General features: G+C 41.2%; 1 protein-coding gene across 1 annotated transcript in view; it reads left to right on the top strand.

The window, feature by feature from the left end:
- Positions 1-14,713, top strand: part of LOC132888106 (sodium- and chloride-dependent GABA transporter 3-like) — a 50,716-nt gene extending 36,003 nt beyond the window's left edge. Inside the window, exons 8-14 of the mRNA XM_060924099.1 lie at positions 245-366; positions 5,297-5,412; positions 5,867-6,004; positions 6,658-6,760; positions 9,525-9,625; positions 9,977-10,147; positions 14,624-14,713. Of these exons, the coding sequence (XP_060780082.1) occupies positions 245-366; positions 5,297-5,412; positions 5,867-6,004; positions 6,658-6,760; positions 9,525-9,625; positions 9,977-10,147; positions 14,624-14,713 (841 nt within the window). The remainder of the gene's footprint in view (positions 1-244; positions 367-5,296; positions 5,413-5,866; positions 6,005-6,657; positions 6,761-9,524; positions 9,626-9,976; positions 10,148-14,623) is intronic.
- Positions 14,714-15,452: the final 739 nt, after the last annotated feature.

A 15,452-nucleotide genomic window follows, 5' to 3' on the forward strand; every position in this document is an offset into this window, starting at 1 on the left:
CATGTGGGAAAAAGAAAACAAAACAAACAAAAAAAACTTATCTGGTCATAAGGAGCTTCTCAACCACACCTAGGTAGTCACTGGGCATAAACCTTCTGAAAGTAAAAGGAATCAATAAAATAATGTTAACCATTATTTGATCCAAAAATGGTCTCATAGTTGCAATGTAAATAAGATTTCAGCAAGAATATCATAGATATTATGCCTCATTTGAGTGTAATGTAATTATGTAAATGTGTTTTAGGGACTGCTTTTGGCTGTGTCTGCTAAACAGTGGTACCAGTTTTGTAGCAGGCTTTGCAGTGTTCTCAGTTCTGGGTTTCATGGCTCATGTGCAAGGTGTTCCTATTGAGGATGTGGCAGAGTCAGGTATAACTTGTGTGAAAAATGAAAAAGAATGGATGAAGTGTCATTCATATATCTCACCTTCTTTATATGTGTATATATACAACCCCGATTCCAAAAAAGTTGGGACAAAGTACAAATTGTAAATAAAAACGGAATGCAATGATGTGGAAGTTTCAAAATTCCATATTTTATTCAGAATAGAACATAGATGACATATCAAATGTTTAAACTGAGAAAATGTATCATTTAAAGAGAAAAATTAGGTGATTTTAAATTTCATGACAACACGTCTCAAAAAAGTTGGGACAAGGCCATGTTTACCACTGTGAGACATCCCCTTTTCTCTTTACAACAGTCTGTAAATGTCTGGGGACTGAGGAGACAAGTTGCTCAAGTTTAGGAATAGGAATGTTAACCCATTCTTGTCTAATGTAGGATTCTAGTTGGTCAACTGTCTTGGGTCTTTTTTGTAGTACCTTCCATTTTATGATGCACCAGATGTTTTCGATGGGTGAAAGATCTGGACTCTGCAGCCTGGCCAGTTCAGTACCCGGACCCTTCTTCTACGCAGCCATGATGCTGTAATTGATGCAATATGTGGTTTGGCATTGTCATGTTGGAAAATGCAAGGTCTTCCCTGAAAGAGACATCGTTTGGATGGGAGCATATGTTGCTCTAGAACCTGGATATACCTTTCAGCATTGATGGTGTCTTTCCAGATGTGTAAGCTGCCCATGCCACATGCACGAATGCAACCCCATACCATCAGAGATGCAGGCTTCTGAACTGAGCACTGATAACAACTTGGGTCGTCCTTCTCCTCTTTAGTCCGAATGACACGGCGTCCCTGATTTCCATAAAGAACTTCAGATTTTGATTCGTCTGACCACAGAACAGTTTTCCACTTTGCAACAGTCCATTTTAAATGAGCCTTGGCCCAGAGAAGACGTCTGCGCTTCTGGATCATGTTTTTAGATATGGCTTCTTCTTTGAACTATAGAGTTTTAGCTGGCAACGGCGGATGGCACAGTGAATTGTGTTCACAGATAACGTTCTCTGGAAATATTCCTGAGCCTATTTTGTGATTTCCAATACAGAAGCATGCCTGTATGTGATGCAGTGCCGTTTAAGGGCCCAAAGATCACGGGCACCCAGTATGGTTTTCCGACCTTGACCCTTGCGCACAGAGATTCTTCCAGACTCTCTGAATCTTTTGATATTATGCACTGTAGATGATATGTTCAAACTCTTTGCAATTTTACACTGTCAAACTCCTTTCTGATATTGCTCCACTATTTCAGTGCAGAATTAGGGGGATTGGTGATCCTCTTCCCATCTTTACTTCTGAGAGCCGCTGCCACTCCAAAATGCTCTTTTTATACCCAGTCATGTTAATGACCTATTGCCAATTGATCTAATGAGTTGCAATTTGGTCCTCCAGCTGTTCCTTTTTTGGACCTTTTAACTTTTCCAGCCTCTTATTGCCCCGTCCCAACTTTTTTGAGATGTGTTGCTGTCATGAAACTTTTAAATGAGCCAATATTTGGCATAAAATTTCAAAATGTCTCACTTTTGATATTTGATATGTTGTCTATGGTCTATTGTGAATACAATATCAGTTTTTGAGATTTGTAAATTATTGCATTCCATTTTTATTTACAATTTGTACTTTGTCCCAACATTTTTGGAATTGGGGTTGTATATAAAGAGGGTGAGATTTACTCAAGTTGACATACTCTCGCAGAATTTGAATTATTGGCCATTTTTTGGAAAACAACGAAGCAGGTAACCTTTTTGATTTTGACATAGTGTTCAGGTGAATTCGTTTATCATCACCCAAGTGTGTTTCCATTTTAAATCAATGATAACTGAAATCACCCAAATGTCCCTTTTCATAAAAAAAGTTTACATGCCCTTGAATATTTGGCCTGATAACATGCACACACAAGTTGACCCACATGTTTAAATGGCTATTAAGTGCCAGTTTCCACATCTGTGACTTGACTGATTTAATTTGTGTCTGTGTATTGTGAATGAGTTTATTATCTCTTGAAAGACACTGCACATTTCATCCAGGTCTGCACTGACTGTTAGATAGTGAGCTGTGGGGAAAGACAAAGAATTGTGAAAAGAAGGACAATAAAAGGTTGCTGAACTTTGGGAAAAGACGCGCGCGCACACACACACACACACACCCCTAAGGTATCCAAACACTGGAAAATGTAAATCAGTAGTTTTCAAACCACCAGGAAAATTATTCAGGATGCAAAATAAACCCACAAGCAACTTCAGTTTCTCTCAAAAAAAGTGATGTGGCTGTTGCATGGTTGAGTTGCCAGAAAAAAGCTGTTACTGTATCAGTGCCACCAAACCATAATATTGTTTACAAGATGCCAAGCAGGACAGAGAAGAGCCTCAAAAACTCTGGAAGAAAGTCAGGCTTTTTTTTCCTGGCAACTCAAACCTGTAGCCCATGTTTGTTTCTTTTGCAATGCACATGGCTCAGTATCGGGCAAAATCAGTGCAGCCCTAGATGAAATGTGCAGGGGTGTCTTAAGAGCTATGAAAGTCTCATCTCATTATCTCTAGCTGCTTTATCCTGTTCTACAGGGTCGCAGGCAAGCTGGAGCCTATCCCAGCTGACTACGGGCGAAAGGCGGGGCACACCCTGGACAAGTCACCAGGTCATCACAAGGGCTGACACATAGACACAGACAACCATTCACACCTACGGTCAATTTAGAGTCACCAGTTAACCTAACCTGCATGTCTTTGGACTGTAGGGGAAACCGGAGCACCCGAAGGAAACCCACACGGACACGGGGAGAACATGCAAACTCCACACAGAAAGAAACTCCACACACTCGAACCCGGACCTTCTTGCTGTGAGGCGACAGCACTAACCACTACACCACCGTGCCACCCGCTATAAAAGTCACTGACTATTTATACATAGACACTAATGACAAGTCACAGGTGTGGAAACCAGGGAAAAGACACACATTCTTATAGCCTTTTAAACCTGTGAATGTTAACTTGTGTGTGTATATTATGAGGCAAACCATTCAATAGTATATCAACTTTTGATTTGGCCCATTTGGTTGATTTTAAATAACAATGATAAAAGGGCACACACAATTATGTGATGATAAATGGCTTCACCTGACCACTATCCTCTTAAAAAAAAAAATCTGCATGATCAGTCATATTGTCCCAAAATGGCCAATATTTCATACTAAATTTAATGAAGAAAATATACATTTCAATTCCTTTCCCCTTTAATATATTCACCTTCTGCAACTACACATTGCTGCATTCTGGTCTTCCACTAATCAAAGCAGTGCAGTAGGTCTTATTCCATTAGTTGTCTCAGAAACTCCATTTTTTTTTCTTAACTTCTTGAACAGACTTGAAACACTTTCCCTTCAGTGCAGACTTGATTTTAAGGGAAAAGAAAAAAAGTACTGCGATGGATTTCAACTTCATTGAGAGTATTGGGTATGCTCATGCATTGTCCTGATGAAGGATGGAACTATGATCCCACAGTTGTGGCCTCTTTCTTCTGACCATTTCTTGCAAAGTTTCTAGAATCCATTTGTAGTGTTTGTTCACTGTTACTCAATATGGAACCCAATTCTCCATAATTATGCCCTTAATGTCAAAGAAAACAATGAACATGGTCTGGAACTTGGGCTTGCTTTGTCGGGCTTTCTTCATCTTGGGTGAGAAGGGTGTTTTCCTGTACATTGTGTTCTCAGTGAAGCAGTTTTTGGCCGAGAAACACATTGCAGTACTTGACTGCTTGAATTTGTTCTTTTCCCTAAAATCAAGCCTGCACTCAGGGGAACCTGGTTTGAGGCTGTTCAAGAAGTGAAGAAGAAAAGGATGGAGTTTCTGAGACAACTAATAGAAGAAGACCTACTGCACTGCTTTGATGGTTTACGGTTATTTAGCACAAAAGTCTTTTAGCACAAGTTCTAAAGTCTCTTAGCACAACTCTGTTCTCTAGCATAAGCTCCAAGAACACTTTATTATGAATACTTACTCATCATGTTTAAATATGTTTGATGGATTTTTTTTAATGAAAGTTACTGAGATTCCGATCGAAAACGAGAGATTTCCCTGTAAACTAGCCACAGCTTCGAGACTTGTTTTGATGATCAAACAACCCTTACATCTTAGCGTAATCTCTTCTTTTTGCTTCACGATTACCTATTATAAACAATTGATATATTAATTTTGATTGTTTTGTCATGCCTCAACGTTTTATATTTCACTTTTATTTAATTGCCATTCGTTCTAGGATACTTTAGTGGAAGTTTCTTTCATTTGCTTACATATCGCAACCGTTGGTTACTTCTTAGTTGGCAAAACACGTTGTCAAGCAGGGCAAGAGACATAATCCCCCAGTTAATTAATGCGGCAAAAGAGTAATTATTGACAGTCAGTTGAATTTGTGATATGATCAGAAGTGACTGAAGTTATCTATGAAGGTGCCCACAATTCAAGGTTTGTTATGGCTTAACTAAAAATATCCAAAGACACCAAAGAATTGGATTTTCAGTCCACGTTTCAGGGATCAACAACTGATCCTTAACATGTACAGCAGTAGAAATTCCAGCTTCCAGTCCCTAATCAATTATAATAAACTCCTTCCTATATCAATGATGTTTTTTTTTTTTCTATTATTGTGACCATAATCCAGAGTTGTGCTAAGAGACTTTAGAACGTATGCTAAAAGACTTTTGTGCTAAATAACTGGATACCGCTATGATCAGTGGGAGACTGGAATGCAGTGGTGCGTAGTTGCAGAAGGGGGAATATATTAAAGGGGGAAGGAATTTAAATGTAATTTTTCTTCATTAAAATGCAATTACAGCATTAGTCTTATTATTCAATAACTACACCTTGTGTATATAAATTTCTTATTCCAATTTCATCCCCCCCCCCGGTCCTGGCCTAGCATTTGTAGCTTATCCTCAAGCTGTGGCGTTGATGCCTTTGCCTCAGCTGTGGGCTGTGTGCTTCTTCATTATGATTATTCTGCTTGGTCTGGACACACAGGTGCATGTACACACACACCCAGAGACACTATTTAGGGTTTTAAAATAATAGCTGAAATAGTTAAGCAGTATCGCGCAAGCAAGAGTGTGGTTATACTGAATATCGGCATGGCTGTAATTTTAGCCATAGGCACAAATCTGCAGTGTGAGTGCCATAGGTAAGAATGGTTGTCATGCATTATAGATGCCAGTGATCTCTATCATGGTGCTTTGAATTGTGTTATTGTCTTGTCATGAATGAAGACATGGTCAGTGATGTTTGTGCATGTCTCTTCAGTGATGCATTGTCTTGTACCTCTTTGGTTTCTTGGCCACCTCTCCTTTACCTTGTGACTTTTGCTTGATTTTTCCATTTCATCACATCAAAAGAGCCAACCTAAATTGTTTTGATCTTTAGAAATAAGTTTGAACAGTTAAACTGTTAAGTATATTGCTGTACTTGTATTGTGTTCCAGTTTCTTGCAATGGAGGTCATCGTTACATCAGTGACTGACATGTTTCCAAAAGTGCTACGTAGAACTGGATGCCGAGAAATCTTCCTGCTTCTTTTCTGTATTGTCTGCTTCTTCATTCAATTGACCATGGTCACAGAGGTGGGGATAATACAAAAAAAAGAGGGTAGAAACAATGAGGCTTGCCAGTCACTGCAGTCAAAACCATGTACTGTATGTTAAAAGACGCTAAACTGGTAATAGCTCTTGTAGGAGCTTAACATAGTATAAGGCAATGAGAACACACAAGAGAAACAGAAATAATTTCTCTAAAATACTGTGAAATGTTTAATTTGAGTCTCAGTTAAGTCAGGATGTGTGGTTTTTGGTTTTCTTCTGGCAGGGTTTGCTGAACAGCATTAGAAGTTTGGCTTTTTTAACTCCGAGATTCAGCGGACAAATAAAGCAAGAGTTTCATATATTGACATAATATTTCCATTAATAGATGTACATATTATTTGAGAGAATAATACGGCTATAACCAAATACAAAAGCAAGGTTCACTGGGTTTCTTTCCTTTGAAAGCAGAGTTTATTGAATTATTTCAAAGCTTTGTACATCAAGGTCTCAGGAAATTGTACAATATTGACAGGGACATCAAGTCCCTCCAACACATCCATCGGTCTTATAATGTGCGACTACACCTTTCTCTCCCAAAGCCTGTTTTTTTTTTCTTCCAGTTTTGAAACTAGGAAAGCATCATTATTTTGTCACACACTTGGATCTGAAATTTAATTTGTGATTCTATCTTGCAGGGTGGTATGTACGTGTTTCAGTTGTTTGACTACTATGCCTGTAATGGAGCCTGCATCATCATCCTTTCTGTGTTTCAGTCTCTGGCTGTGGGCTGGGCCTTTGGTGGGTCACAAACACCTCACATATTAACTGCATTCTCAAATTCATTTGTAAATTTGTATTCACAAGCTGCTTATACGTAGTCCATGCATTTTAAGAGACTATAGTTAATTGGATAGTTAGCTACTCACTTCTACCATACATCCATGCGCTTCTATATGATGGATAAACAGAAAATGCAAATAAATAGAGGTTCAAAACTCAGGAGGGTGCCCACTGGTGGTCTGGAGTGGGAATGTCCAGGCAGGGACAGTTGTACCGAAGATCATTTTAATTACAATCATGTTGATTTGTCTGAATATTAAGGTGCCCTGCATTAAGAACACCTATCTATAATAATGGCTGTGATTCCTTCATGTTTCAAAAAGTTTTGATACAAATTCCTTTAAAATGCTGGAGTACAGAGTCAAAAAACAAAATAAGTTAGATTATCTTGTATAGTTATTCACTCATTGCATTATAAATACAGCATCCTGCCTCACATTGAGAAGTGGAGACACATTTACTATATTATGCCTTTAAGCCTGGGACCCTTTGCTGAGCGTATAGGTAAATGTAAGTTATTTTCTATAGGTAAACACAATACTACTCGATTTTGGACACACCTTCTGATTCAATGGTTTTGCTTGAATTAAAAGACACATCATGTCTTAAAGTAATAATGGATCATCATTTCTCTTTACTTAGTTGAGCGGTTCTTGACATAATATGGATTAGTACAATTGTGGAATAGGGCAGTTACTATTTACTGTTTGATCTTAAACACATTAAGTAGGCAAAAAATTGCACTAATCAGCTTTTGATGAGGCACACCCACAAATTGAAAAATATTCTAGGTGACTACCTCATGAAGCTGGTTAAGATAATGCCAATTGTGTGCAAAGCATCATTAAGGTAAACAGTGAATACAACCCCAATTCCAAAAAAGTTGGGACAAAGTACAAATTGTCAATAAAAATGGAATGCAATGATGTGGAAGTTTCAAAATTCCATATTTTATTCAGAATAGAACATAGATGACATATCAAATGTTTAAACTGAGAAAATGTATCATTTAAAGAGAAAAATTAGGTGATTTTTAAATTTCATGACAACAACACATCTCAAAAAAGTTGGGACAAGGCCATGTTTACCACTGTGAGACATCCCCTTTTCTCTTTACAACAGTCTGTAAATGTCTGGGGACTGAGGAGACAAGTTGCTCAAGTTTAGGGATAGGAATCTTAACCCATTCTTGTCTAATGTAGGATTCTAGTTGGTCAACTGTCTTAGGTCTTTTTTGTCATATCTTCTGTTTCATGATGCACCAAATGTTTTCTATGGGTGAAAGATCTGGACTGCAGGCCAGTTCAGTACCCGGACCCTTTTTCTACGCAGCCATGATGCTGTAATTGATGCAGTATGTGGTTTGGCATTGTCATGTTGGAAAATGCAAGGTCTTCCCTGAAAGAGACGTCACCTGGATGGGAGCATATGTTGCTCTAGAACCTGGATATACCTTTCAACATTGATGGTGTCTATCCAGATGTGCAAGCTGCCCATGCCACATGCACTAATGCAACCCCATACCATCAGAGATGCAGGCTTCTGAACTGAGCGCTGATAACAACTTGGGTCGTTCTTCTCTTTAGTCCGAATGACACGGCGTCCCTGATTTCCATAAAGAACTTCAAATTTTGATTTCTCTGACCACAGAACAGTTTTCCACTTTGCCACAGTCCATTTTAAATGAGCCTTGGCCCAGAGAAGACGTCTGTGCTTCTGGATCATGTTTAGATACGGCTTCTTTGAACTATAGAGTTTTAGCTGGCAATGGCGGATGGCACGGTGAATTGTGTTCACAGATAATGTTCTCTGGAAATATTCCTGAGCCTATTTTGTGATTTCCAATAGAGAAGCAAGCCTGTATGTGATGCAGTGCCGTCTAAGGGCCCGAAGATCACGGGCACCCAGTATGGTTTTCCGGCCTTGACCCTTATGCACAGAGATTCTTCCAAATTCTCTGAATCTTTTGATGATATGCACTGTAGATGATGATACTGTATGTTCAAACTCTTTGCAATTTTACACTGTCAAACTCCTTTCTGATATTGCTTCATTATTTGTCGGCACAGAATTAGGGGGATTTGTGATCCTCTTCTCATCTTTACTTCTGAGAGCCGCTGCCACTCCAAGATGCTCTTTTTATACCCAGTCATGTTAATGACCTTTTGCCAATTGACCTAATGAGTTGCAATTTTGTCCTCCAGTTGTTCCTTTTTTGTACCTTTAACTTTTTCAGCCTCTTATTGCCCCGTCCCAACTTTTTTGAGATGTGTTGCTGTCATGAAATTTCAAATGAGCCAATATTTGGCATGAAATTTCAAAATGTCTCACTTTCGGCATTTGATACGTTGTCTATGTTCTATTGTGAATACAATATCAGTTTTTGAGATTTGTAAATTATTGCATTCCATTTTTATTTATAATTTTTACTTTGTCCCAACTTTTTTGGAATCGGCGTTGTACTTTGAAGAATATAAAATATGAAACATTTATCTTTAACAATTTTTGTTTACTACATAGTTCCATATATGTTCCAAATGTTATGTCATAGCTTTGATTTCTTCAGTATTGTTCTACAATGGAGAAAATAGTCAAAATACAGGAAAAAAAAGCTATGAATAAGTCGGGGTGTCCAAACTTTTGATTGGGACTGAAGGAACCCATTAAATCTCCATTAAAGACCTCATTAAAACTTTAATACATGCCTACATTACTTTTTCAGGGGCTGAACGAATGTCTGAGATCATTGAAGACATGACAGGGTCATACCCCCATGTCATCTTTAGGCTGTGCTGGAAATACATTACCCCATTTCTTTTTCTGGTAAGCTTCTGTTTGGCTGTTACACTATTGTCTTTAACAAAAAGAACCTTACTCTTATTAGATTTAACTAATATTTTATAGTGTCTCAAACAACCAGTAGATAAAGCCATTTCAGATAATCTGAACAATGCAAATAATAATTGATTTAATTATTAGAGAAGAACCTAAACAATTATTGGATATCCCTGGTCTCATAGTATTTTCTCCACATATCAGTTACAGAGCTCATTTTCATGTCCTTTCCTCGTAAATGGAAAATGTGTCCTCTTCACACAAATACAACATTGCTGCTACCTGCTACTATTTGTGGGCTTTACTGTTGACTAACACTCTCTCTTCCTTTTACCCAAGGTATCTTTCATATTTTCTTTGGTGGAGTACCAGCCTCTGAAGTTTAACCGCTGGTATGTGTACCCAGCCTGGGCATATGGGTTGGGCTGGCTGATGGCCCTCTCCTCCATCCTGCTGGTTCCTGCATGGGCATTGGGCCGCTTATGGAAAGCAGAAGGTAACCTCAAGCAGGTGAGAATAGCCACGTAACTTCTCTTCCCTTCCTTATATGTTGCTCACCACTTGAATTTTACACGTTCCTCAGGCCTGTAAAGTTCAAGCAACTTACACCTTTACCCTGTTTGGCATTGACTATATATTTTGAGAAGGAAAAAAAATCAGTTTTCCAGGCCTGGAGAAAATTCTCACTAATTTTACCCAGAATTATTGTACGCAAATTTAACATATTGCATAGCCCATTGTTTGCAGTGAAACGCAGCATCTAGATAGCAAGAATATTATGATGAGTCTGGTATTATGCTTTTTGCTTTCATGTTATAGTTCACATCATCTTAGTTGCGTATTGTATATCATAGTGTTGCTGTCTCACAGTTTTACAGTGTCTATTTTGGTTTTCTATGGGTTCTCTAGTTTCCGTCTATCTCATAAAACATCCCAGTAGATAAACTGACTAAATTGCTCCAAGCTCTGAATAAGTGTGTGAATGTGTGTATTTGCATGCTGCTCAGCAGTGAACTGTATTCTTGACTTTTTCCAGTTTTCTTAAGATAAGCTCCAGATCCACCATAGCACTCCTCCCTCCTAATCCTCATGCCAGCAGGGCGTTGAGCCCACCAGTGCCATGAACTCTGCCATCTCTCATGGTTTTGCCTGAGTGCCGGGATGTCCTCCAGCCTCAAATTAATCTGCTGGAGGTCTTGACGAATGGCATTGTTCCAATGGGTGTGTGGTCAGCTGCGAGGGCATCTCCATCCCACCATTGGTGGATCAAACTCATAAATGGCTCTTGTGGGGTGGTCATCTGTGCAGCACAGGACATGTCTGAGCCAACGAACATGGTGCTGTGAGATGGTACGGAGGATGTTTGATTGGTTAGTCCTCCGGTGGAGCTCCTTGTTGGAGACATGGTCATACCAACGGACCCCCTCAATGGTCCTGAGGGCATGGGTCTCGACACCGAGAACATGGGTGGCCATGGTCTTGCTGAGAGGCCAAGTTTCAGTGCCGTAGAGCAGCACAGACAAAACTGCAGCATTGTAGACCCATAGCTTGGTGTGTCAGGAGATGTCACGTCATCTCCAGAGTGATTTCCAAAGGCTTCTCATGATGCCTGCTGCCAGTCCACATCGCCTATTGATCTCAGTGAGAAGGTCGCCATTGTTAGCGACTTCCGATTGCAGGTAGTAAAAAAAAAAATGACGTGACGAATGCAATGTGATCGGTGCCAATGACGATGGGTGGTGAGTCAGAACTGTCACCTATATGCATCAGCTTGGTCTTGGACCAGTTGACACGTAGCCCAAGCCTGGATGCCTCCTCACTGAAACCATGAAGTGCTCCATTCAATTCTGCCAACGAGCAGCAGAACAACATTGCGTCATTGGCATAATCCAAGTCCATCAGGCGGTAGTCTCTGAGCTGGACACCTGGGAAGCAGTTGCAGACTGCAGTCATTAGGTGGTATATGATGCAGTTGAACAGGTCACACTGCCCACACTGCCCTGGTGAACTCCGGCAGCAATTGGGAACCAGTCAGAATCCTTACCGTTGATCCGAACATAGCTCTCAGTGCCATCGTAGAGCATCATGAAGAGTGTGATTAGCTTTGGTGGGAGGGCAAAGGTGTGGAGGATATTCCACATGGTAGGTCAGTCGATGGTGTCAAAGGCAGCCTTGAGGTTAATAAAGGTGATAAAACTTGCGGGACTTCTCAACGAGGAGCCATAAAGCAAAGATGTGGTCAGTAGTTGATGGGCCGGGCATGAATCCCACCTGTTGAAGGTGGTGTCTGGATCTGATGGCAGGGAGGGCATGGTCAAGGAGGATTCAGGTGAAGAGTTTGGTGGGTATGGGTGCCAAAATCATTAGAATGCCAGAAAATACCCTCAAAAAGTAAAGTGATTCCTTGGTGGTTGTTGTATACAAGATGGTCGCCTTTCCTCTTCCAAAATGGGAGGATAACACCATGCTGCCAGTTGTCTGGCAGCTCCTCCATCACCCACACATGGTTGATGATAGTGACCAGCCAGTTGATCATGCGTTCCTCGCTCTCCTTGAGGAATTCAGCAGTGATGCTGCAGATACCTCATCTCATCTCATTTATCTCTAGCCACTTTATCCTGTTCTACAGGGTGGTAGGCAAGCTGGAGCCTATCCCAGCTGACCACAGGCGAAAGGTGGGGTACACCCTGGACAAGTTGCCAGGTAATCACAAGGCTGACACATAGACACAGACAACCATTCTCACACACACCTACGGTCGATTTAGAGTCACCAGTTAACCTAACCTGCATGTCTTTCGACTGTGGGGGAAACTGGAGCACCCGGAGGAAACCCACACAGACATGGGGAGAACATGCAAACTCCACACAGAAAGGCCCTCGCCGGCCACGGGGCTTGAACCCGGACCTTCTTGCTGTGAGGCGACAGCGCTAACCACTACACCACCGTGCCGCCCTGCTGCAGATACCTGGGGCTTTATTGTTCTTGAGCTTGTGGAGGGCCTTCACTACCTCATGTCTGTAGACCAGGTCAGTGTGGCAGTCATGGCTGTAATTGGTAGTGGAGGCGGCAGCAGCGTGAAGGTCTGGATGGGGTGGTGGAGGAGGTTGTTGGAAGTGCTCCTGAAAGTGCTCAACCCAGGCAAGACAGACATGTTTGGTAGTTATGATGTCATCATCTTTGGACTTCATATGGATGACCTTCTTGCAAGGACCACTACAAGGATCATGAAGGAAACGGTAGACCAATCTCTGATCGTTGCGGTGGGTGGCATCTTCCAGCCTTGCAGCCTTGATGTTCCAGTATCTCTCATGGTTGATCTTTATGGCAATGTTACAGGTCATGTTCAGTCAATGATACTCAGGCTGATCACCGTGAAGACGGGCAGCACTATGTTCTTCAATGATGATGAGGGTGTTGTTGGAGATCCAGGACTGCTGAGCAGTGGTGGGAGGGCAGCCAATGTTCATGGTGGTCACCTTGTTAACTGAGTAAGGTCAACCAGTCAGTAATAACTTTGGCAGCCAACATGATGCATCTGTTGGAAATGGAGCAGTTGTACGGAGTATGAAGGGTTGGGTCATGAAGCCGGTATGAGTTGGCTCAAGGTTGGTGCCTATTGACAAGGTTGGCCTTCAGGTATGGTCTCAAATGGGCAACAAGGAGGCAGTGATCAGTGTTGCCGAGCTGAGTGCCACAATAAATGCGACAGATGGTAATGCTGGATTGCCAACGGCGACTGATCAGGACATGGTCCAGAGCTCGTTGCATCACTCTGTCATTGCTATACCAAGTTCAGTGGTGTATACACTTCCTTGGGAACCATGAGTATGCAACAGACATGTTAGTGTCAGTGAAGAGCTGGAGGCATTGGTGGCGGGGTCCACAAAGTTGGTACCAACAGTGGAGGAGTAATTCCGAGTGAGAGCACCAAGGGTAGTATTGGTGTCAGTGAGGAGAATGGAGAAGTCATGTGGAGAAACACACTCAAGAATGGAGTGAAGTTGATTGTTGAAGGTGTCCTTCTCCTGGTCATCTGCAATGTTGGTTAGAGCATAGGCAACAGTGATGACAACGGTCATTCACAGGCTCCCAGCTAATCAGGGAGTGGTGTGCCGTTCTAGGTAGGGCCAGTGCTACTCCGCCATGTTCCCTCCCATCAAGTGGTCTGCTCCAGAGGAAGATGTGGTCACCAGCTGTACACTCGTCGCTATCCATCCAGTGAACCTCACAGAGACCGCCAAAGGTGGTGATATAGATGGAGAGCTCATGGAATAGAAGGGTGGCTGCACCAGTATGGAGAAGGCTGAAGATGTTCAAAGTTGCGATGCGGATGGTGTGTTGTAGATCCATGAATTGTAGTCTGTTAAGAGACGAGTTGATTCTGTTGAAGCTCAGTCCTGTTATCTCTGGTAGGTGTCATAACAGGGAAGGGTTCACCTGGCTGGGATGTTAACACGATGCAGACTAGACAGGTGGTGGGGCTGCCACCTTAATACCCAGCCATGGGGTGTCCTGGCCAGCTGTCGTGGACAGGGGTAAGATTGGACTACTCCTTCATCTGGCCTCTTCCCTTTGACCTGTCTGGCTTGGGTGGCCCTACCAGGAGCAATAGCTCTCGGTTTTATCAAGACACACAAGGCCCTCCACAACAACAAGGTGGTAGTCAGCAGAGGGCCACCATAACACTGACAAGGAGAAAAAGGTTAAAAAAAAAAAAACCTCTGGTGCATGATTTTGACCAGCGTGTAACTGGTACAAAAAGCAGAATAAACTACAGTATGTTCAGTGAAAATTTAGGTTCACTTTATTTTTGGGTAGAGAAAAAAGTGTGTGTGCTGTGTGCTGCTTGGATGAGTTGTGCATGATTGTTGGTTGAATAGGTGTGCAGATCTGTTCGCAAGGGATATTTTGTTACTCTGTTTCTGGAATGATATAGCAAATTACTACATAAATAAAAATAAAACAACTTGCTTCTTTCCACAGCGCTGGTGTCAACTTTGCAGTCCTCCAAGCAACTTACCTGTGACCCAGAAGCAGAGATCTAAACGGCAGTTCATGACATCAGCTGTTTGACAAAGTTAGCAGTACTCAGGAACATAAACTATGCAATATTGAACAAAGAGTGCCATTATCTTTTCACATACAAATGGAAAAAAATATTTGCTAATTTTATAAATAGACAAATAATACTCTGAATGACCAGGACTCTGTCTGATGGAACATGTTTATTCTGTGCAAATTATGAAACAGTTTACTGCTACATGAAACAATATTTAAATTTCTTGATGATAAGGGAAAAAAAAACCCTACTGTGACCTGAAAGACAATAAGTTAACCCATTTGTGCCAACATTGAATGCCTGCCAACTTTATTTGCTTGTAAGAAAACAGATTGTAATTGCACAAGTGCCTTAATCACAGTAGTCAGGACAAAGCCATGTGCTGATGAAGCACAAGACCTTGCTGTGACCTTGACCCTGTTAACCTCAATTTCAAAAGCTAATCAGTCCATCTGCTGATGACAACAATAATTAAGTATAAATCCTACAAACCAACCACTTGTTCTTGAATGATCTCACTAATGAGAATCTTAGACAGGTATATGGTCAGATAGATGGATGGACAACCTGAAAATATAAGAATGAGCCCCCCCCCCAAGAAAGTGAACTAACAATGCTTTCAACCTTTTGGTCTTGCAATTTTGCATTTGTAATTTGTCAGATATTGGCTTGGCTGGTCAGGTAAAGCACTCATTTAATTTAAGATATAATATAAAATAAAATGTCCTGCAAGTCACCACCTCTGCCTCCAGT

This window comes from Neoarius graeffei, chromosome 6, assembly GCF_027579695.1.
Source record: "Neoarius graeffei isolate fNeoGra1 chromosome 6, fNeoGra1.pri, whole genome shotgun sequence".
NCBI lineage: Eukaryota > Metazoa > Chordata > Actinopteri > Siluriformes > Ariidae > Neoarius > Neoarius graeffei.